This window comes from Glandiceps talaboti, chromosome 18 (genome assembly GCF_964340395.1).
Source record: "Glandiceps talaboti chromosome 18, keGlaTala1.1, whole genome shotgun sequence".
Lineage (NCBI taxonomy): Eukaryota > Metazoa > Hemichordata > Enteropneusta > Spengelidae > Glandiceps > Glandiceps talaboti.
In genome coordinates, this window is record NC_135566.1 from 2,151,441 (window position 1) to 2,177,661 (window position 26,221).

Here is a 26,221-nt window from a genome sequence, read left to right on the forward strand (position 1 = left end):
ATGTATGTATGTATGTATGTATGTATGTATGTATGTATGTATGTATGTATGCATGCATGCATGCATGTATGTATGTATGTATGTATGTATGTATGTGTGTGTGTGTGTGTGTGTGTGTGGTGTGTGTGTGTGTGTGTGTGTGTGTGCGCGTGCGTGTGTGTCACAGAGACAGTGACACATATATACTACTATACTAGAGTGGGCAGAGAACGTCAGTGTGTCTGGATGTGTGTATGCGTGTGTGTGTGTGTGTGTGTGTGTGTGTGTGTGTGTGTGTGTGTGTGTGTGTGTGTGCACTGTGCTGTGTTGTGTACACGTCTTCAGTTACGTAAAAGCAGCAGTGTTAGCGTCTTTACATTTTAGGTGGACATGTTAACTATTCTATAGTTGGAAATGTGTGATTTGAGGTTAAAAAATATAGAACTCAAAAGGTACCTTGTTGATAGTCTGAAACTTAGTGGACTGTGCTTATATTAGGGTTGTCCAGATGGCGAATTATTCAAAACATGAACTTATTTATGCAAAACGAATGGGGAGCAGCAATCAAAAGTTTTGCCTTTTGTCCTTATGAAATTCATTTAGTTTGATTTGGACTGCTCTATTCACCAGCCTTGCTCTAGGGACCTACAGAAGTATACACGTTGGAACGCTTTGAACTACGTGACACGACATAAAACGATATACCATGCAAAATATTTCATATGACTATATTTACAACAAAAAATAATAAGTTATTTTTGTAAAATTTAATATGCAAACAATATGACATTTTACGAAGAAAAGATAGCATGGTTTTTCTGCCTTGGTCATCAATCATAGCCCCCACACACCCACACACATTCCCTGGTAAATGGAATAAATATTCGATTCACATCCATACTCAGTTATACGAATCATGAAGTCGTTGATCATGGTGGTGCTCGGAGTCCTCTTGTGTTTGTCTATACTTTTGGTATGTATATATTCTCTACTCAGTTTTAAAAGTATTGATTTGATTGTCACAAGGAATGCTAGATACCGCATCTGTTTGGAATTCAGGATTGTTTTAAATCTTCAGAATATTGAGTGAAAATTGTTACTGTTTGTATGAAGCAAGAGTCATTGACGAAATGCTTCAAAATTGTTTGTTGTTGGAGAAAACTTGACAGATTAGTAAAATTCGTCTGTATTTCATTTTATCAGGTGGACATTAAGACAGCTCAAGCACTAAGTGATACTGGTATGTCGTTTATGAGTATTCTACGTCTCCATCAAATTAGATAAATGTTAAGAAACACGCTCACACTAAATCCACACCAGCTCGCTCCCTCTTTTCTTCTTTTCCTTTATCTCTCTCTCTCTCACTCTCTCTCTATCTATCTCTCTCTTTCTCTCTCTTCCCCCCCTCTCTCTCTCTCTCTCTCTCTCTCTCTCTCTCTCTCTCTCTCTCTCTCTCTCTCTCTCTCTCTCTCTCTCTCTCTCTCTCTCTCTCTCTCTCTCTCTCTCTCTCTCTAAACATTTTTGTGTCTATAAAGTTATCACTTTACCAACATTAGGTTAGCCAGTACGTGCATATTACGTTCCCAATCTAACATCTGAGAGTAATTTTCATTAAAAAAAGTATACGTATTAACTGTATTTTTAGGAGAACGTGCTACAGCAACACATAGTTACAGTTAATCTGATTGGATATGGTTTTTAAACTTTTTTTTCACTTGACGTTCTATAATAGATAATTACATTGGATGTTATGAAGATACCGATGACGTCGGTGTATGCGAGGACAATTTTAAAGACGGCGATAGTCTGACTATTGAGAATTGCATACAATATTGTCGACGCCTAGATCACCCACACGCTGCGTTGTATGCTGGTAACCAGTGTTGGTGTGGTGAACTGATCAGTCAATCATCGATAGCTCCAAACAGTGAATGTAACACTCCTTGTTCCGGGAATGCCAACCAGAAGTGCGGTGGTGAATTTGCAGTATCTGTCTTTAAAACCGGTGAGTATCCTCACGCTTTGAATTTGAAGAGAAATTCACTAATCTTTTGTTCGAAAATGAGCATTAGTAATTACGTTATTTTTTTATTTGTTCATTCTCACAAACCATATCTTTTCTGTTGATGTTTTGAGATATGACAGGGGCGTTCACATTACGTGTAAGTTAGTGTTATAACCTGGGTGAGTGAGGAGAGGGCATTGGTTTACAACAAGGAGATCACGTTACTGTGGTAGCGTTGCCGTAAAAGGGACACTGGGGTACGATAAGATGATGTTTATCAGGTTTCCCCCCGTAAATGTTGCCGCACATTTAAAATTGTAGTTTCCTAATTATCAAAGTATGCTTTAATAGGGGTGTAATAGAAGTGTAATATAAAGAATGCGTTAGATTAATGAATAGCGATTCTAACTATCTCTTTTGGAAGAAAAGGTGAACCTGAATGATGGGGAGACCGCAGTGGGGCATATGTCGATATGGGGAGATGGGAAAGGAAATACAGACACATGAGTTAAGGGCAGTAGGCATGTCTAGCGAGAGGGCATATCGTGAAAAGTTAGAGTGCAAGGCCACCTACAAACAGCTTTCAAGTTTCCTCGGACTATTTTTTCGCTTTTCGAATGAATTCAGAAAATTGATTCATTTGCATGGACCTGTTTAGATCGATATAACAACATACCAATATACTTGACAAGATAGAAATGAAAAGATGACATAACATACCACAAAATGAAGTGACTATTTGCACAGCAAATAAATAAAAACAATCGAACTTGTGTGGATATATTCTAATTTGTTAAAAACCCGCGAATGATAAAACTATGTCTATACCTTTATTACAGTGCAAACTTGGACGTGTCCGAATGGTTGGGCAGAATATGGCACATCTTGCTACTATATCGGTATGGAAAGAGTTAGTTGGGAAACAGCTCGACAATCATGTGTGCGTTTTGGAGCTGACCTGGCGACCGATAAAAACGTAAACACGCATGATTTTATCAAAGGCGTGGTAAAAAATATGAACACTGCCGGCTGCAACCCAATCTGGGATTGTAACGTTTGGTTTGGGCTACACTATTCGGTAAGGCTAAATCATGCATGGTTTTTGTATTTTACACATGTATCTATTCAATTCTTTGATTATATTATCGTTTGGTATTGTATGTTTTATACGTGCTTTATGTTTTAAAGAAAATGTACCATTATGCCATATACTCTACTCCACTCTTCTATACTCTGCTTGTCTAGTGTACACTCTACTCTACTCTACCGTTTCCCTATTCTAGTCTACTCTCTACTCTAGTCTACTCTAGTCTACTCTACTGTACTCTACTCTACTCTACTTTACTCTGCACTGCTCATCTCTGCCCTGTTCTGCTGTTTTCTACTCTACTCTACTCTACTCTACTCTACTCTACTCTACTCTACTCTACACTGCTCTACACTACTCTACTCTACTCTTCTCTACTCTACGCTACCAACTCCACTCCAATCTACTTATTATGCTATGCAACACTATCCTATTCTACTGTACTCTACTATAAATATACTGTACTCTACTATCATGTGCTTTAATTTCTATTCCTATCTATTATAGTAACTATGCTATATATATATATATATATATATATATATATATATATATATATATATATATATATGATGCTATGCAGTGCGATGCTATATTCTATGCTATGCTACTCCATGCTATTCTATTCTATTTTATGCTATGCTATGCTTCATACCAACTTTTCTATTTATGAGCATACCAGTATCTACACACTTAACTTAGATATACATACTTACCTTTCTACCTATTTTATTAATTATTAAATTAATTATTATTTCTATTTTATTAAATGTTTTGACAAGGCGTGAAGCGTATGTCTTGCTACATATTAAACATCTAATTTCTTATTTGAATGTGATATCCTTATTTTTTTAACTTAGCAATCTACTGGTTATAAATGGGTTGATGGTACATCTCTGCAAGGTGGTTTTACCCCATGGAATCCAGGGGAACCTAATGGAAGCCCATCTAGTAACTGGTGTCTTGAATACGAAGTAAAATCAGGTGGTGTTATGTGGAATGATCATGGCTGCCCAACTCACAGAAGATATATCTGTGAGAAAATAATGCCGCCTAAAATCCCAGGTAACATTAGAGTCACACCATCAATTTTTCGGCCAATCTTCCTACATTCATTTGGTGACCATATCACATTCTTTGAATAGTATGACTATCAGGCCGAGTGAAAGCCCTGTATTATTGGTTTTATGGTAACAATCCGAAGATGTGGGGGTTGGGGGTGTCATACGTATGTATGTATGTATGTATGTATGTATGTATGTATGTATGTATGTATGTATGTATGTATGTATGTATGTATGTATGTATGTATGTATGTATGTATGTATGTATGTATGTATGTATGTATGTATGTATGTATGTATGTATGTATGTATGTATGTATGTATGTATGTATGTATGTATGTATGTATGTATGTATGTATGTATGTATGTATGTATGTATGTATGTATGTATGTATGTATGTATGTATGTATGTATGTATGTATGTATGTATGTATGTATGTATGTATGTATGTATGTATGTATGTATGTATGTATGTATGTATGTATGTATGTATGTATGTATGTATGTATGTATGTATGTATGTATGTATGTATGTATGTATGTATGCATGCATGTATGTATGTACTGTTATAGTACATGACATGCGCATTCCCACTGAATAAGGTTCTTCATCATGGAGCAGGTGCAAATAGTTTTGTGCGATCGTGTGGTGTCTTCTTACTCTGGTTAACTAACAATAATAATAAATGTGTATTAAAAGTTTTACGGATTGGAAAAAATAAAGCTTTGAAATCCTGCTTTCTCATGGAAATGATAAAAATGAAATAAATATCTTTATATGTTGATGTATCTTTACCACATTTTAATACATGTATAAGCTTACGGTCCTCCGTGTGGCTTTGAATTGAATGTTTATAATCTCCAGACCATTGCCCAATAAACGGTCACATTGTACCCTACTACCTTGCCGACGTCCTTTGTAGTTTGTGACGTGTGAAACCCCTTTACTGATACGATGCATGTCTATACCTTGCTTTATTACAGTGCCAACTTTGACGTGTCCGAATGGCTGGACTGAATATGCTAAATCTTGCTACTATATCGGTATGGAAAGAGTTAGTTGGGAAACAGCTCGACAATCATGTGTGCGTTTTGGAGCTGACCTGGCGACCGATAAAAACGTAAACACGCATGATTTTATCAAAGGCGTGGTAAAAAATATGAACACTGCCGGCTGCAACCCAATCTGGGATTGTAACGTTTGGTTTGGGCTACACTATTCGGTAAGGCTAAATCATGCATGGTTTTTGTATTTTACACATGTATCTTATTCAATTCTTAGATTATATTATCGTTTGGTATTGTATGGTTTTATACGTGCTTTATATTTTAAAGAAAATGTACTATTATGCAGTATACGCTACTCCACTCTTCTATACTCTGCTTGTCTAGTGTACACTCTACTCTACTCTACTCTACTCTACCGTATCACTACTCTAGTCTACTCTCTACTCTCGTCTACTCTACTCTAGTCTACGCTAGTCTAGTCTAGTCTAGTCTAGTCTAGTCTAGTCTACTCTACTCTACTCTACTCTACTCTACTCTACTCTGTTCATCTCTGCCCTGTCCTGCTGTTTTCTACTCTACTCTACTCTACTCTGCTCTGCTCATCTCTGCCCTGTCCTGCTATTTTCTACTCTACTCTATACACCTAGATATACATACTTACCTTTCTATCTATTGTATTAAATGTTTTGAACAAGGTGTGAAGCGTACGTCTTACTACATAACATCTAATTTCTTACATGATTGTGTTATTGTTATTTTTTTTAACTTAGCAATCTACTGGATATAAATGGGTTGATGGTACATCTCTGCAAGGTGGTTTTACCCCATGGAATCCAGGGGAACCTAATGGAAGCCCATCTAGTAACTGGTGTCTTGAATACGAAATAAAATCAGGTGGTGTTATGTGGAATGATCATGGCTGTCCAACTCACAGAAGATATATCTGTGAGAAAATATTGCAATAACAATCCCATAACCTACTTGGTAAGTTTTAGTTGACATTTTTCTTGCTTTTGGTCACTCAAAAGTAAAATGTTTGCATACGCCAGCAATGTACACAATATTATAGAACATTGCCCGTCAAGTTGTGATGAAATAATTCGTTCATAAAGAAACGTTTCTGGGATGTATCTAAAGACTGGAAGAGAGTAAATGTTCAAGAAATATACTTTTTAGATTCATGCATATTTCTGTGGCCGATATTGACGTGAGCTCTCATGTGTGAGCAATCATCACAAGTCAAATATAAAGTACCAACCATTTCATTTATTAATCAATGTAATCATAATTTCATTACTTTTATTGTTTCAGGTATGGCTATGGACATGATTTGGTTTCAACCCATTCAACAACCTTCCTGCTTGCTTAGAACAAGTCTTTAAATTTACTAATATTCTGAGAACAGTTTTGTGAAATGCATGCTTAAAAACGTTAAGTTTGATGTAGCCTATGTATGGCTGTGAAAATTACCAAGACGAGCTAGCTTCAGATAAACAGTAGTCTATTTTAAAATGCTTCTTATTAAACTCTATGTTGTAGACTGTGATGTTTTAAAACTACCTTCTATGCAAAGCAAATAAACTGATCATACTTTAGGATACTGTGTGTGTGTGGTTTGATTACTTCCATCAACGTGAAGGGGGATGCCCTTTAGGGACCGGTCAGTTTCTTTGGCCGGGGGGGGGGGCGGTGGGGTGGATTAGTCACCCTGTTTTCAAAATTGGCAGTAGGAGGTCATCCTGTTTTGAAAATTATGGATGTGGGGGAGGGGGGTTCATTGTGTTTTGGATTTTGATGGATGGAACAATCCATGAATCTACAGTGGCATGACCTTGTCTGAACTGTGGATTTTTTCTTCTCCACATTTTTTAAATATTACTTCGCCTGCAGTGGCACTCAAACATAACTTTACATATACATATACACATACACATACATATACATATACATATACATATACATATACACTGTATTAACTACCACACTAGTTACAGAATATGTTTTATGTAAATACTTGGGTATTGCACAATCAACGGCAAATATGCTTCACATATTGCACTTTGGGGCAAAAGGTGAAAGTTCCGTAATGGTATAGATATTTTATAAATTTAAAGAAGTTAATCTAAATTGTTCTACTCTTCAGTATGAAGGGATTAATATACACTGAATACTTTCTATTTCGGACACTACATGTACATGTTATCGACACTACAAATCGCCACATCTCATCAGATTCCAGTTTGTATACATGTAGTAGATATGAGGACCTTACATTCTCTAATATACCAGTGAGTTTACTATATCTGCAACAGTAATGCCACTATACCAATGTTACGGACACTATCTGATAGCCTAAGTCTGAGCCTTTTACGATCGCTCCACCACAGGCAGCATGTTACCGAATATTATCGAGTAAATTTTGTTTGGTGTCACTGAATATAGTTGTGACCCTAAGGAAAGATTGTTGTCTGAGATGTTTTACTTCTGTATTGAACGTAATTTTAAACATAAATCAACTACCCACAATTCCATACCTGTCGCTATAACAACCCAAATATGAAAGACTGAGTGAAAGCATTACTCATTACTCATTTGAAATAAACCACCTGTGGATTTCGTCACGGTGTGTTTCATATCTTGTCACGGTGTGTTGACGTGCAAAGATAAACAATTGAAAAGGTCGACTTGTTTCGAGTTACGTCGTGGGAATATGACTTAAACTATAGTACATAGTATGCAGTAACTAAGTTTGGACATAATAGTGACTATTGGGATTTGAGGTGTGCAGATAGGCCTTACCAGAATATTACAGAATACCAAATCATCGCTCGATTTATCCGATTGTGAGAACTGCAGGACGACACACACAAAGATATCAACGCGGGAGAGAAGTAAACACTTGGTACGTATGAGGTAAATTCCAAATTTTTCTTTCAGTCTTTATTTAGCAAATAAAACTATGTAACCACTAGGAGATCACTGTGCTTGCTGAAACAGAATTGAGAGCTAGAGCTTTGGCATATCTTGTTGAATGTTATCGAGACTTCACGAAAGTAACATTTCTCCGACAATCAATTCATCAATGTAGGTTAACGCATGTCAGCATAATGCTGCCTTCATGTCACTATATTTACATATAAACGTGTCCAACTATGTGGTAAATACTACATGTAGTAAGATTCCAAAGACAGAATTTACAGAATCTACGAAAGTTTTAGATTGCTTAATGTTAATGACACATTGTAAAACAGGTAAATACGATCAATATGTTTTCTATTTGTCCGCTGATAAAAAAAAACGAATTGGTCTGCCATGGTTAATAATATGTACTTTGAAATCGGCAGACTATAGCAAGCTGACTTCATATTATAAAACAGACTGGTATACTAGTATGTATAGAACTGTATGGATACAAGGGCAAATCAAAACAAAGACACCGCTTTACTTTCTATGTATTCCAGTTGAAGTCTTCCCCGTAGCCGCTAGATATCTCTAACAACCTATAGCTACCCATGTTATATTTCTTTTTATATCACCAGAACACCGTCCAATAGAGAGATGTTTGTCAAAACAAATGTGGCTGTGGTGTTAATATGCCAGTATATTTTATCAACGTTAGCGGCAGTTGGTAAGATCTAATAATTTCGATTCGGGTGAAAGCTTTTAAGAAATTAATTCGTTAGAGCTATTTAAATTCTGTACATGTCATTGAATATTATGATGATGTTATTGTTCAACTTAAGTCTGGCTCTATAGGAGTATGCCCACATTCATGGTGGAAAGTGTAATGGCTGATCATATAGCTTGACAAGTAGTCTCTGACATGTGAAACCACATTGTGTGTAGTGTGTGTTATCTCCATTGATAAATAAATATATTTTCTTAAACCCCAATTGATTGAGCAATGTCATGTTCTTATATCAGATTTAAAGCTTTATGATTATAAAGTGACGTATCCCGATGTAAAAGATCTCGACTACGTGAGTGGATCACCAACACACGTAACTATAAGCGTCTCAGTACAGAATGACGGCAACTCGGATCTGAACCAAAACGAAATCAGAAATAATTTCGACCTGAGAGTCTACCTTGCTACAGACGAAAACCTGGTAAGATAAATTCTGAACTTGACATTGCCTATACAGGATGTGACGTCACTGGTCCGAGTGACATCATACTGATATTATTCGTGATGATTTTCCATAGAATAAATACTTACAAGTGATTAAGCATAAGGCAAAAACCTGGTAAGATAAATTCTGAACTTGACCTTGCCTATACAGGATGTGACGTCACTGGTCCGAGTGACATCATACTGATATTATTCGTGATGATTTTCCATAGAATAAATACTTACATATGTTTAAGCATAAGGCAAAAAAAATAGGTTTGTTTCCGATAACATGACTTCAGAAAATTAATAGGATAGGCAGGTCGGAATTTCATTTCAGTTGACTTTTAAGGTTAAAATTACTTTGGCCCCATTAAGATAAGATACTCGTCGGTCACAAAACTTTGCGAGAGTTTGATGAGATATAAGAGAAGTAAATGAAGATCGACAAAGATGAGGCAAAGGCATGAAGGTGCATACGGAAATATTGTTACCATTTCACCTTTTTGCAGCAAAAAATGTTTAGGGTCGGCGGCATAAACTAGGATCGGTCAAGTTATCGGAAACTCACTACTTTTTTTTTTCATTTTGCGTAAATACGTAATGACGTCATTATTTTGTATTATCACCATCATTGAATAGAATTTTAGCTCCTTGAATAGAGTATTTATGTTAATCCGTTAATTTTCTATGCATTTTTATGTTTATCCTTAAAAATTATGTATCTCCTCAAAAGTTCATATTTTTCTAAATTTTGATTTGCCTCGGCCATGGACACGTTTTATTACTGTCAACAAACGACAAACTTACGTAATAGGTCGTTTTCAGACCGCAAACAGTCGCAATTTCACATTTTTTGACCTTTGTGAAGAAATTGAATTTGATGATGTATACTGCCATCTACAGTTGGCCTTATATTTATCCCCGTCTTTCTTAGCCTGGCGTAACTTTCACTTCTGACCAGAGCCAGTAATGATCTATGTTCAAATTCAAGCAACAAATATTCTCTCTATCATTTGAGACGATTTTTTTGTTTTATATAGATATTTCATTTCGAAAGACTACTGCTAATTGTGAACAATCTGATCCAAAAATTGATATATGTTTTTATTTTTTATGAACACTCTTGGCTATTAAAGGGACTCGCCTCGATCGTCTGCTATCACAAGTTGTAGTTTCCCATGTTAGGGTGAATAGCACTGCCAAATTGTATTGTCAAGTCAGGATGCCATAAACTCTCAGTTTATTGTTATCTTACATGTCGTTTCATTATACAGGGTAATCGACTATCTGTGGACGATTCGATCATATTGGACGATGATGTGATCAAACAAAGCATGAATATTGGACAAGGTGATACCGTTGAGTTGTCGTTGAATTCTTCAATCACCGTTCCAGTCATCGAATGTGATCTCTACGCCTACCTCTGCATCGAGATTACAATCTACGACGGAACTAATACTTACCTAGACGGCGATACCATTAATAATTATAACTGTCAATCTATAGTGGCCAATACCACGTGTTTGCCAGGTACGAAACAACAAATATATTTTTTGTACACTTTAAATTGTTTTGGTTTTATTATTTCAGTCCTAGGCAATAGATTGTGAAAAAAATAAAAGGAAAAATGTATGCCTACCAATGTTCTATTTTTAAATAAAGTATTGTATTTTATGAACACCTGTGTACACAAACATTGTACATGTACTTGATACCGAAATGCATAATTCTCTCCGTTCGTCTGATTGTGTGTTCTCAGTCTCTCCCCCACATTTGGTCGTGGTAGCTGTACATGTGAACATTACCTCTCTCTCTCCCTCAGATATGGCCGTGGTAGCTGTGAGCATTACCAACTCCAGTTACATATCATACACTGCCGGTGAGACAAATTGGATTACTTTCGAAGTCACAGTGGAAAACCAAGGGACTGTGAATATCACAGATGGGGCAGATGTACCCAACTACTACTTCAAATTAACACTTACGGATGATGGCGACTTTGATAAAGCCACGACATGGACAAACGTAGCAGTCAATTCCTCCAACACAGAGAATGGGGCTCTGAAACAGGAAATAATGGCCGGTGATGTCATCACCGTAGATAATTTGTTTGCACCGGTGAATATTCACCCTGCAAATTGTGATAGGATCACATGGTTGTGTGCTAGGGTAAGTTTTAGTGACGAATTTTACATGAAGGAAATGAGAAAGTGTAGATTTTATTTAAGATTATAGTAACAACAGCCCTGTTTACATTTTACTCCTGGTTTCTATCTCACTCAGATATGGTGGTTTTATAAGATTATGTGTAACATTAAAATCGCGGTTTTTTTTTATTTTTCATCTTTTTTTCTTTTGCGTACAGGTATTTAAGCCACCTGGGGCGGATTTCACTGATGCTCTCACAGAGAATAATGATTTCTGTGTGGAGTTAGGGCGAAATGTTGGCCAGACAGTCACCTGTACAGGTAAATAAGACTCAAATTACCCTGTCAGCCTGGAATTTTAGAATGGGCTTATACATTTGAACAGCTAGTACAGCGCCCTCTACACCATATTGATGAGTAAAATGATGTGGGGATCACCGACTTATCGCTATCGTATCAATTAAACTTTTACACCAAACACAAACTTGAAAACTCTACCTGAAATTTTCGACTGCACACTGAATTTACTCTTTGTCAACAGATTGGCCCACCATTCAGAACACATGACTAAGCTTAGGGACACATGAATCTAATAAGAAGGGGTCGTAGGTGCCTATCGCCCTCCACATCTGTTCAATGATGGTTTTAAGTTTCAGGTTTAATTTTCAACAAAGTTTAATTCGATACTATGGTTTACCAAGTCAAAAACTAACGGCTGTGTTTACCAGTACAATGTATTTACCTTTGTATCTAGATTGTTTATGTCGAGTTATTAAATGTTGCTCCATGAAAGACAAGCGTGCTTGTGAGTCATGTGACACAGATACCCTTCTCTATTGGCATACACGATTTAATTGATGACACAAATGATCAACAAAAACTGACATAACAGATAACAAAGACAAAAAAACACTATTTTGCAAGACAGATTTTGTTGAAATCTTATAGCTCTCCTTTTCCATTCTTACAAGCCGTGTTGCCATATACAGAGGCTAGTGGTTTACTAAGATTCCTTCACTAGCTGCTAATGTATGTGTCGCCAGCATCTAGTTCAATAAATTCTTACGTCATCCATCAGTTTATCATACCCTTACTTTTTCCCCTACAGGTGTTTGTAGTGCGCCCTCAGCGACAGTAATCATCACCACTCTTTTCATCCATGTTTGGAGCAAGTGGAAATGTTCTCACTCGGACAACATATAATTCCTTGATTTTGTACAGGCCATTGATTTTCTTCTTCTGGACTAGAGCATAGTTTGTATTGGCCATTCCATATGCATTTATAATCAGTTTTTAGTTTAGTGATAGTGCTATGGACAATCCCCTGACATCAACACATAAACACAGTATTTTTTAAACTCAATGCTATTACTCACGAACAATGGTGTGATTTCTGTAATTCTTCTGTAGCTGTTTTGATTTTTAAAGTGTTACATAATGTCTTCTATGTATATAGTTTGTATGGAACTCCCCTGTTTCAATCCCTTACTGTGTCAACACATTTCAAATAAGGAAGTCACTAAACTCTGAGTTTCATAATCAAGATATTTAATAGGCTCCTTGAAGACACATATAGTTCATCACTGGTGACTCTTTTAACAAATGAGAACACAGTATTTGAAAAGGAGTAGAATTTGAGTCATTAAGTAACAAAGAATACCCCCCCCCCCCCCAGTAGTAAGTCTCTGTTGGTAAGGGGTCACTCTCTATGACACACCTCCACCTCATTCCTTAACCTCTACAGGTTATTACACAGACACAACTAAAACATTGTGCACAGGAATGAATGTAAAATACTGTCTCTGTTAGAGGTTGTTATACAAATCTAACATCTCAAATGAATATATAAATATACATGATAACTGTCTTTGCTATGATTATTACTTTCATAAACAGTACTGCCAGTACAACAACAACAACAACAACAACAAAAACTCCATGTCATGATGCATAGTATTAATTCGGGTGTTTTGTATGAGTGATTGCAATATTCTCAACTGTCATACTTTCATGAGCAAAGTGAGTAAAAGTATAGCAGAAAACACCACAAGTATACATGCAAACACCCTGTGTACCCATTCTGGCATTCATGCACAATGGCATTCTGTTGTTACTTACTTACCACACAAGTTTATCTGAAACAACTTCATTGTGTGTTCAAATGATTACTTATACATAAGGGAATGCTCATGCACTCATTTATAAAGTGTTCAGTATTGCACTGGTGTACAAATACGGAAATACCAGACAGAGAATAATCATATCATATGCATACTTACTAGCTTTTGTTTACATATGAACAGTATACAAAGTTCTCTTTCCTATAATCTCAACTACATGTACTAGTATATGGCTGCTTAAAAGACATAGACATATAACTGTGGTATTTCAGCTTGTCTAATAACTAAGTATAACTGCTTAGTTTGATGCAACAGCTTCACTCTAATGACATAGTCAATTATTTACAGTTATTAAATCAAAGTTTTGAATTCTGTACTGGAATCTGACAGTAGAGGTTTCTACATGTACACTCCTACTTGTACAAGAAAATTCAAATACAGGTTATAGGTAGCTGGGGCCCGGGTTCACATCCAAACAAATATTGACATGTGGGTTCCTGTAGGTACCATTCTACTGGTAAACTTGGTTACAGATGGTTGGGTTCAGAGTTCACATTAACCTAACTGAAAATGCGAGTTGCTGTGCATACTACTACTAATTCTATATTCGGTTACAAATGGTTGGGTGTCAGAGTTCACCATCAACCTATGTGACATGTGGGTTCCTATGCATAGTACATTTGGTTAGGTTCAGAGTTCACTGTCAACATGACTGATGGTGTCCAATGGTGAGGTGGGTTTATCTGGGTATAATCCTAAATTTGGTTCCACATTAGTTTTTCTTGGTTCACTGTCAATCTGACTGGGATCCAACTCAGTGACACGTGGGTATAATCCTGCATACTGATTACACAGTTTCATGGAACTTCAAGGTTCAATGCTGACAAATGGCAAAGTGGGTTCATCTGGGCTCTAGCTACAGACACTACCACGGTGCATTCAAATGCTTCCAAAGCATGAAGTTGAACTCTTGAAACTTGACAGTATTTGATTTGTTCATTTCACTACACAATCTGTACTGGTTTCAATTCTTCCATGATAGATTTGATGAAAGTTGACCCGTTGATAATCTTTGTTGTGCCAACAATGTAATCACTTGGACCTACCAAATATGAAAAACAAACATGTAGTAAATTTAACAAATGGAAATATTTGGTTGTTGGTGGCTGAGTGGTTTAGCTATTTCGGTCGTTGGTGGCTGAATGGTTTAGCTCTCGTGCTTCTTACCACTGCAATGTACAGTCAGGGTTTGAACCCACCAAGAGTTGGGTTGATTGGGTTTGATGGAAAAATTTCCCAGGTCTGTATTTAAGAAGGGTAATGCTTAGTTTGACTCTAACAAACAATGCAGGTTTTCCCCAGATACACCGGTTTCCTACTATAATTTATATACAACACAAATTAATTTGATAGTACATTATAACAGTAAGAGATGTTTTTGCTGAAATAATTTTGCACATATAAATCCAGCATAGAAATAAATAGATTGCCAGTAACTAACAAATTGAAATCTCTCAATAAAGACACAATGAGTCTAACATGGCTATACTGACCATCCTCCTGTTGTGATAGAAATCTCAATGCTGCAATCTCAGCATATGTCACACCACCAAGGAAAAACACTAGAGTGACTTTTTGATTCTCATTAGAACCTTCTGTATGGGCTGATTCTAGGAAACAAACAATATTTTTATATTGAATAAGTATAAGAATAATAAACAGTCTTTTGCAATATTTTTACTTCATTGTTTCTTCAAGACCTAAATAAATTCTGGGTTATTTTCATTTTTCTACATCTGACATGAAATAGCTGTATTCCTTGCCAGTAATTAACTTTGGTTCCTAAATCTTCCACAATTTTACTATACATTTTTTAAAAACTAACTGACCTTTCTATAGTCTTACAAAGATTTCCCATAATTTTTACAGACAAATAAAACTTTCTACTCAAAGTCAAACTATTTTTGTGATCAAATCCCAAATTTCTGGCCGACATCTTGTCAAGGTGTACATTCAACAAATCCTACAAAGCTCTCATATATTTTCACTTACTAAATCCTACAAAGGTCTGCTATATTTTCACTTACTTTTTTTCCTAAGTCCTACAGGGATTTGTTGTATTTCTTCAACTGTAGGACCTGGTAGAAATCTGAGTACCTCCTCAATACTTCTCCATCCTGGTCTAGCTAGGTACTGTGCTAATCTTACAGTTAATGGTGCATAGCCACTGTATACATAGGATATATCACTGGGATTCTGTGATAAAAAATGGAATATTTATATTTTATTTGAAGGCATTTGTAGTGAAAAGCAATGCAGGATTCAGTTTTAGGGCATCAAACCTCATCAAGGTCTATCATAGCAACATAGCAACCATATAGTTTGCCTGTTTTGAATTCTCCTAAAACTTAAAGACTTTTCAACTCTTCTTGAAACAAACAATTAATTATCACACCTGACTCAAACTGAGGTATTGGTGTTTAGGAAAGGCATTTTTTGAGTCTTGTCAGTGGCAATGTATATAAAGAAATCAAAATGAAGGGATACGCACACTTTGATATGTCCAAACACTGTGTATCATACTATACGATAAATTCCTGCTTGAGAGTAAAGGGTAAACCCAAGATGTGAATTAGCAAGGTTTTGTATCCACCATAACAGGTAACTTATATGACTCCTGTATATATGCCAGGTGTCATATTTTGAAAAAAAAAATAAATTGTGCAGTTGTGTTCCTAAGTACCACAATACTTATTCTTATTCTAAGAACAAAGATTGATATTTTTATCCAAGAGATCGAGGACAGTTAAAATCCTCATAATTTTTCACATCACTTCTGGAACACTCAGGTGTAATTCTCCAGGGGTCATAAATGAGTCTACAAAACTCTGCTTACCTGTTCGTTAACATCTTCTACAACTAATCTCAGTGATTTTCTAATAGTAGAATAATGTTTTGGTCCTTGTGGTCTCAACAACCCGGCTTTCTCTAAATGATCTAGTGTCACCATGTGCTGGAATCCATATGTCTGGTCAAAAGAATACACAGAACAACACATGGGTTACTAACTTGTAAATTCTGTCAGACGAGTACCATGGCAGCAATCAAGGTCTCGGCTTACTGAGATAGACACAAACTAAAACATCCGTTCATATAGTTGGTTACACAAATATGTGATAGCGGTCCCTCTGTTGTGCAATTCTAATCACCCTGTGATCAAGATGGTGTAAACATTGGAAATCCTCAAAATGTATGTGGCAAGATTATATGTAAGTCATCAGAAATGCCACCCCACTGTGAGTATAATTAAACCAATGGTCCATTCAATAGCTTATACCAACATGTCACAACAATACTTTTAATTTTTGTCATTCTTAGTATGCCAAAACCTCAATTGCTGCTGTTGACTCTGAAAGATAAACTTAGAATAATGTGTACAGATTTATGATCATTCAATCAAGAAAATGTGTATACCAATTTGCAGGGCACTCAGTGTGTTAAAAGTTGGAAGTTTGTATATGTACTGGTAGTTTGTTTTTCAATGTTACTTCCCAGCCAACAACCAGAGAAAATAAATGGCGCCCTCTGTAGGCCAAAATCACATTGTTAGTTATGAATTGTAATGAAAGTTGTTTTATCGTTTACCTGTATTATTTCTCTTCTGTAGAAATCCAGGATTTTAGGTTTGAGACCATTATTTGTGACAGACTGCATACAAATAAGCCGAATTACCTAGTATAAGTTAAGAATAGCAACAATATCAGTTAAAATGTAGAATTGCTTGAGCTAAGCACATCCAGGATACATACTACGCTTATATTGCCATGGGCAACATATGGGAACAAGTAACATCTTTAAAACATTAAAACTTGTGCAAGATATTATATCAATATATAATAATAATTACAAAATCCAATATTCATTCCTCATTTTATAAATATTAAATTAATAAAACCATTACATTTCCACTATGTTTTTTTTTTTAATCATGCAGTGCCTTCAGATCGCAAGTTATCTGTCTTCCTCATGTCATATCTGATCCGATAACAAAAATGCTCAAACTGGACAATAATGTACATTCAAATAAGTCTTTTTTGATGGAAACTGTAAAATACCCACTATCCAACCTACCTTGATAAGTGATTCCTTCTTTGCTATACAGTCTTCTATATAACTGTTAATCTTATCAGTGTCAATACCATTCATAAATTCTGTAGTGTAGGTAAACAATACAAAATACAATGTACTGTCTATGATACAAATACCCAAAGAAAGATTGAAAGTGACTACTAATATGTTCAAAGTGTTGAAATATGTTCTACTTCCTGTGTTGGTACTCTATGTCAGAATATGGAATGAGTTTAAACATACATCTGGGAGGGGTCGTTTCCCCTCCCCCAAGATCTATGTATCAATTTGCAAATTTGAATGGATTTGATGTAAGTAATTTTTTCAGCGTGAAATAAAAAAAATGCATAAAAAATTGCCAAACTGTTATTTTCTAGTACTTTATACATTATGAAATGATAATATTCATTCTACTCTTTTTGTGAGTACTTCCTAGCAATCACAAGAACTTTTCAGATCTAATACTGTAAGTGATGCTGGCACCAGAATAATATCATCGAGACCTTTCAAACTGTTTTGGATTCTGATACTTTTTAGACATTGAAAACCAAGGCTTGTTCAGTTCATGAGAGACACAGAAAAGATCAAAATATAAATTACTACAATCACTCACCTTGCTGGATTTGTAAAGAATCCATAAAACTCCCAGATTCTACTTCCTCTTTGATCAACTCTGCTATGGATGTATCTATGGCAATCAAAGAGAGGCATATTACAGAACAGGTCAAAGGTCATTCTTTGAGGTAGGGAGTGACATCAATGTAATAAGGTTTGTTAGTGTTCCAGTCAGTCTAATGTAAAAAACATGTAAACATTGCTATGCCCACAGTTTGAGCAGTCAAGTGTCCACTCTCCAAACTAAGTTCAAAAAGGTAAAATCTTTTACTTTTTATGTTGTTTCAAATTAATTCAGAATTAACATAAGATTACTTACGACTTGCTAGTGACAATTTTGCAGCTTGTATGTGGGGTAGCTTGGAAACAAATTGTTTAATTTCACCAACAGTCTTTGCATCTTTACGTTCCTGTGTAAAAAGAAAGGCATACAGTAAAGGGACTGAAAGTTATAAACAACCTTTGCCATCAAATAGATACACTAGAAACCAATTTATAAACTGTCAAAGAGCTCAAGTTATATAGAACATTATTATTGTCTGTATGATCAATACATTTCTTGAGCAACCAATCAATTTTTCAAGCAAGGACATTGTATTTTATTTCAATACAGTGATCAAAGAGTGTGAAGTGAAGACACTGAAAAGTTTATTAATTTTCTGATTTTGATTGGTAAATGGACAATACACAGGTATTAACAGATTGAGAAACACATTTCAATTGTTGGTTTACTGAGGTGTGAACTGATGCACAGATCAAAGGACAATTCTTATCGCGATAAATATAAATATCCTATGAATTTTATCAAGTCATACTATAGTCATAATTAGGATGTATTTGATTTCAAACTTTTCTTTCTGTTTGTTAGAATTATGAATACAAGATAAAGAAAGAAGTTGACAAGTCTAACAAATAAAATGCCATCAATGAGATTGATCAATAGCTCATTATATGTATTTCAGAACGGTTAAGTCACTGGATTTGTTATAAGTTGACGTGAGGTCAATTTTGCTACAAATGACCTGGAGTTTTCTTACTTTAAAGCTGGCCTATATTCACATTATTTATGTGTAGTTTTTCAAGAACAATCTTATTTTTATACCTGTCATGATACGCTCAAAATTTGACATTTCTTATTTATATGACTAAAGTCAAACTGGATTCTGTCAACAGAATGTTCACCTCTGAAAATATGATTGGATAATCTTTAGCATCTGCGTATTTACAGGTCAATTATGTGGACTGGGCATATTTTTATTTTCTCTTATTTTTTTCTGTCATCTTAGAGAAATATGAAGACAAAAAAGGCAGTAAAATGTCCTTCTCAGATTTGGTTTGTAACTTTACAAAGTAAATAATCTCTCTAAAAGTGACATGATCTGTCCATACCTCAAATTGTGCTGATAATAGCTTGGCTTTTTTACTCAATTCTGGACCCACAGCATTGAAATTTTTGTCTCTCAGTACGGAGTATAATTCTTCTGCTGAGTTGAGGATAAATTTCTTTGGTTCTGTTGGTACATCTACTGGTTCACCTTCCTTCTGTCGTACAAATTTTTCAGGTGGTAACTTGACATTGGCTGGAATAAAGATACAAAAATGACTTATGTTTGACAATTCACTGAAATCAGTAGATTCCATTTTTTTTTGGAATGGATAAAGTAACAGATTTGCCATTGTGTATTACTATTTTAATCATTCCATGACAGTCACAAACCATTAGCGGTCCAAGTGCAACAAACCCGCGGGCTTGCCTGGCGAAAACGGGTGTCATAAAAGTTGTTTGCATCTCTAAAGCTGTTTGTAGCGTTACTTATAATAGCCTAATAAATTGATAACAACTGATATAAGACGGAGATAAGGTTTGCCTCAATTGCAGTCCATGCAGACGGCCGAATAGAGGTTTTACAGCTGTTTACTTGTGTTATGTAAGAGCCCATCATCACATGTGTAAATATTGGTACTCTTTGATAACAAGTCCACTTGCTTGGCTAATGGCTTGTCCCAGTAATGCACTACAAAGTGTCAACACAATTTAATGTTCAAGATTTACTAGGATATCACTTTGTATGAGTTGGTCAGTATGAACCTGCCCAGTGACTGAGATATGTCAGGCCACTGTACTACATTCCCCTAACTACCTAGCTTGAATACAAATGTATATCTATTTTAGAGTCAGTCCACTTGTGGTACTTAGGGATGTCTGCACTGTCAAGTTTGACTGTTTGAGGTCAAGGGTCATGCAGTTTGATTGAGCGTTTTAAATCGTTGGCTCCCCAAGTCATACAATTCTGTGTAAGATCCTGATTGGCGGTGGTGTGGAGAGTTGGTGTATGTGTAAATGAATATAGAGGGAATCTACTGACGTAATTATGGCACCTAAAAACTGGTCAGAAAGAGAGGAAATGGTGAGAAGAAAAAACTTACTGTTTGAAATACCAAAGGTTTCATCTATAAGTCCTTCATAGGTTAACTGTGATGCTAATGGAGTAAGTAAATCCACATTGCGATCCAATAACAATAAAGTATCTATTTGAGGTGGTATTTGTTGTTCATGACCAGCCATCTCTCGTCTCATCCGTAACATCATATCAGCTACATGCTGTAAAGCAAACAAGTTCTCCTCAGAAACACATGTTTAGGTGATAATTTTGTTTGTATCATCATGTTGACATCACTATGTAGGTTATTATCTAACCCAAGTTCTGACCACAATGATCAAATAGGCTTATTTTCACAACATCAGAATTCACTTGGAACAAAAATCTATTGTTACATAAATTTCTGCAAAGAGATAGTGTTATTTGAGTGTCTGTACTTCTTGGCTAGGTCTACATAGAGTGGAAACTCAAAGGTGCACAGTGTGCTTGTGTGAATCATGACAGACACACTACAATGACACTGGGTTATTGTTTTACATTGCTTGCTACAAGACACTGTTTTTGAACTCAATCTGCTATGTATTTTTTAATTCATCATTCTGCTGTTGACATAAATTCTATCATGAATGGACAAGTAATACACTGACCTTTGCAATGAATATTTCCACACATTTGCCTTCATCATGGACCTACCATGGTATATTGACCTTTGCCATTGATAATGACCTACCATGGTATATTGACCTTTGCCATTGATAATGACCTACCATGGTATATTGACCTTTGTCATTGATAATGACCTACCATGGTACATTGACCTTTGTCATTGATAATGACCTACCATGGTACATTGACCTTTCCCATGGACATTGGCACATCTCAAAACATTGACCTTGTCATGGATATTGACCTACCTTGGCACATTGACCTTTACCATGAATATTAGGAATGACACCAAAGAGAGCTTGTAATGTCATCAATACTTTAGCAGTATAATACATAGTGGTCATGTCATTGTACAGGAAACATTCCTACAAACAAATAACAAATAACAAATATCAAATATCAATATATAAATCTTTGTAACACACACATATACATGTAACACTGCATGCAAAATCCAATGAAGACAAGGCATTTATTGCTTAATTTTCCCATGAGTTGCATTGTAGTCTTCACTCTTAGAGTCTAAACTTCCAAGTATTACATGTCTGTGAGGTTGCATAAATTAGGACCTCTTGTTTATACAGTTGTAACTAACAGAGGATAACAGGGCAAATATTGTTTTTTTACACTATCATAATTTTTGGAAATGAAAATCCTCTTCTCACTGACTGGATTTTAACTAGATTTGAGAGTACAACCTGTCCTTTGAATTCACATGTGACTCAAGTGTTTATGAAATAGTTTTTTGCTGGCTTTGCAGTGCTCTTAAAGTGTGTTAGTCTGGATGCAAACATGGTCTCTTTGAGTGGAGATGTACATTGTAATGATATACTGTATTAGGAACTAGACTAAAAGGTTTTTTTTGGTGTTTTTCTTGTTTTTTTTAAGTGTTTATTTTGAGAGAGACAAATTACAACAACACAAGTGCAAAAATAACATGTGGCACCATTGAGAGCATCTAAAATAAGTTGAAAAAAAGGTACAATACAGAGGTAGGGAACAAAAATTCACTTAAACTTCAAAATTGTCCCATATTGCACAAAAGATTAAAAGTTTGTGTACTTATCATCACAACATAGATGGTACAGTCAAAATCAATGTGAGACTAAGTGATACTAAATAATAATCTGACATGACACGTGTGGTTTTATGTGCTTCATTCCAAGAACACAACTATATGTCTCATTTAGATATATACTTGAAATCTTTCATAAATAGTGTATATATTATTTATTTCATAAACAATTTATTTAATTTGGATCAACAATGACTAAAGCAGGCCAAACTATTCCCTAGCATTATACACTTATTGAATTTTGAAAAGTTTCTCATTACTGTGTGTGAGTGAGTGAGTGTGTGGTTGTCAGTCAGTCAGTCAGTCAGTCAGTCAGTCAGTCAGTCTGTCTGTCTGTCTGTCTGTCTGTTAAGGCTTAGATTCTCAAATATTTTACCTGGGTTCCTACATATCTTAAAGGTGCAAGTCATGTCTACATGTGTACATGCAAATTTCAACAAATATCAAACCCACTGTTATGTCAACACAAAATTAGTTTCAAAACATTGCAATTACAAAAGAATGACAACACTTACTGTAACATAAAGATAAACTATACATCATGTAAAAGTATTCAATAACATCGTAATTCCAATTTCTGATAAGTATTTTACAAGAAAACTTATCTTTACCTTGAATGAGTTTTCCATCTCCATAGACAACAAATCATTATCAAATGGTAATATGTCTAAACAATACTCATCCACATTGGTTAGGGCTCCATACACACCAAGTTCCTAACAAAGTACAGAGTAGATCAAAAAGATGAATATAGCTAAGGTACACTAAATCCTACATAGATGCACACACACACACACACACACACACACACACACACACACACACACACACACACACACACATGCACACACACACATACGCTCACACACATGCATGCACACACATACATACACACATACACACATGCACGAACACACACGCACACACACACACATGCATGCGTACACAAACACACACACACACACACACACACAATAGTTTGATATAAAAACGTCACATTTCCATGATTTGGTGTTTGGAAAATATAATCCATATATAGTTTACTGTCTGGTATCTGTCTCTGATCTCTGTGTCTGGTACTGAACGGGAGGAGAAAGCTTTAAATGACAGGTCTGAAGAGGAGGAGAGGAGTTCAAAATTATGAGGGGCTGGGGGTGAAATCATTGACGGGTAGAAGGAGAGGTTTAACATTATTGGAGGGTTGCAATTACTGAAGAGTAAACTACTCTATAGGACTTGAAAGAGAAGGGGTTAATTTTTTGAAGGTGAGGAAGAATATGCTGAAATCACTAAAGGGGAGGATAAGAGATAAAAATTGCGAACCTTCAACCTCCTCTCACATAATAAACTTTTCCTTGGAACAAAGAAAATATGAAAATCTTTTCTGTGATATCCTCCAAGTTCTTCTTCTTTGTGGATATTCTGAGCTACAAGTTCCATTAGCTCTAACTTTGGTCTTGTGATGAAGATGATATTTCTGACATTACTAGATGGTAGTCTGCCAGCTCTCAGGGGAAACATTTTGTCAACTTCATGTTCCTGTATAAAAGAAAAACAAAGAACAGTTCATGACTGAAATCTCAATGGCAGTAATTTTTCACCATTTAGTTTGTTTGTTTTCCAATGAAAAATGCAACAAATCTTCACATGAAATATGGTTCAATCATACGAATGAGTTAAATCTACTAGACTAGGTATGAACAGTTTATGCCAGTAAAATGCCAAAGGAACTTGACATTGGTTAGTGAATGTGAGCTATTACGTAGAGGCCATAACACTGCATGTTCTTATCAAACCATGAAATGTAGTATATTTACATATCTGTAGTTCCAACATGCTGTGCCTTGCAGTGTTACATTTATAATCCAATTCATTTGTTCACTTCCCTGTTTATGACAATTTTTTGCCTATTAGATGTCACTGGTTTAAACTTTCAAGTTTTAATTTTTTTTAATTTTTAAAGTGCCTTTTCTATTTTTTTAATATTCAAAAGCACTGTACATACAATAGATTTAAAAGCACGGTAAAACAATACAATAAATAAAAACAAAGCTGGTAATATTAGTTGTTGATGGTATTGTGTACACTAGCTTGATGTCTCCATCTATAAACTGTCGTGTTATGGCATAACATAAATTCTTACAAATAAGTTATAAAGAAAATATTACAGTCTTTGGTTCAGCACTTTTAACTTTCAAATTACAATATTGTCACTTATCAAGCTGAAAATTGGGAAATTTGAACTTACTTTCAAAAGTGAATATTCGGCTATCAAACCAAATGGACCTGTAAGCTGCTCATCCCATACCACTGCCTGTAAAACAACGGGAAATTAGGTCAATGTTTTGTCGAGGTTATGAAACTTAACAAGTAAAACAGGAAGGAAAAAAAATCGACTTCATTACTGCATTTGCAATGTAACAGGAGTACTATGTATATTGGCATGAATGGGCGGAGACAGCAGTGTATGTGTCAAACGTAGAGCGGAGAATTCGAGAATAAAACACACAGTCATCGTGATAATGCTGTTTTGGATCAAATAGGAACATAAATGTACACTTACCTTGGTACCGATACATTTATCGAGACAATCCAGCAGTTCTCTACGCTGTGATTCCCTCAACACTCCTACATTGACTCGTCCACTATTCAAGTGAGCAGCCATATTTATTTTCTGAAGAAGAGTTCAGAGTTCGAGGGTCACAGTTCATGTTCGCTCTTCCGCCATCCGATTTCCCATGTAGTCTAGTCCTGGGTTGCCCACTTTGAAAAACTATGACAGTATTCATTTGTTGTTCAGGAAACGCAATGTAAACTTACGTGGTACTTTGTCTGTTCTCTATTTTCTAATTTTTGAGTGTGGACTCCATTTCTTTCACCTTTTAGTATTCTTTACTCTATTTTTGAAGATTTTCGAATGCCCATTTATAACCACAGGGCACTCAGGGTTAGTTTAGTTATGTTTACGAAAACAAACAAACAAACAAAACAAATAAACAAACAAACAAACAAACAGACAGACAGACAGACAGACAAACAAACAAAACAAAATAAACAAACAAACATGCAATAAATAAATACTGACGACAAGAATCAACAAGAGAGTAATTACTAATCATCAACTACAAAATACTATATGTTTTCCTAGCGAAATGGCCACAATCACAGTGTATGTACAATTGTGACCATTTCGCATATAGGAAAACAGTAATTCTTGTAGTTGATAATGATTTGTAATTACTCTCTTGTTGATGCCTGTCAGTACTTATTTATTTATTTATTGTTTGTTTATTTATTTATTTTGTTTGTTTGTTTGTTTGTTTTCATAACCATAACTATAAGCCTGAGTGCCCTGTGGTGTTACTTCAAAAGTTAAAAAATTGTGCAAATCTTTCCATTATGATTTATAGTGCCTGACCCATTTGGCACCTTCAATGTGTCAGTTTTGCAAGATATCTTCATATCAAGAGATATGAATGTATGCAGACACACGAATAGAAAGATGAATAAATTTAATATAATAATAATTATAATATTTATTACTTGATGGGGAAACATTCAACATTTATAATAACAGGGCAGTGAATGATGGTTTCTGGGTCATATCATAAAAATCTGCAATACCAAAAGTACCTTGCAGAAACAAATGGCACCATGCACGCAGTGAGGCTCGAACCTGCAATTTGTAGATTCCAACCATTCAACCATTATGACTCCATTTTCAACTGAACAGGGTGTACTTCACAGTCATCACATCATAGACACACATACACAGACACCTGCACAGACACAGACACAGACACAGACACAGACACACACACACACACAC

General features: G+C 35.5%; 2 protein-coding genes across 2 annotated transcripts; one reads left to right on the forward strand and one right to left on the reverse strand.

The window, feature by feature from the left end:
* Positions 1-885: 885 nt before the first annotated feature.
* LOC144449071 (macrophage mannose receptor 1-like) lies at positions 886-6,731 on the forward strand. Its single transcript, XM_078139489.1, has 8 exons — positions 886-952; positions 1,183-1,219; positions 1,712-1,984; positions 2,824-3,062; positions 3,932-4,136; positions 5,123-5,361; positions 5,917-6,130; positions 6,458-6,731. The coding sequence occupies exons 1-7, from the start codon at positions 896-898 to the stop codon at positions 6,109-6,111; spliced, it is 1,245 nt and encodes a 414-aa protein (XP_077995615.1). The 5' UTR covers positions 886-895; the 3' UTR covers positions 6,112-6,130; positions 6,458-6,731.
* Positions 6,732-13,071: 6,340 nt separating this feature from the next.
* LOC144448869 (vacuolar protein sorting-associated protein 33A-like) lies at positions 13,072-25,057 on the reverse strand. Its single transcript, XM_078139183.1, has 15 exons — positions 24,956-25,057; positions 24,641-24,706; positions 23,716-23,931; positions 23,004-23,108; positions 21,566-21,682; positions 20,698-20,872; positions 19,660-19,850; positions 18,590-18,680; positions 18,269-18,343; positions 17,659-17,738; positions 17,173-17,259; positions 16,424-16,555; positions 15,615-15,783; positions 15,081-15,197; positions 13,072-14,629 (listed from the first exon to the last, which is right to left on the reverse strand). Exons 1-15 carry the CDS (start codon positions 25,055-25,057, stop codon positions 14,532-14,534), a joined length of 1,821 nt encoding a protein of 606 aa, XP_077995309.1. The 3' UTR covers positions 13,072-14,531.
* Between the last annotated feature and the right edge of the window lie 1,164 nt (positions 25,058-26,221).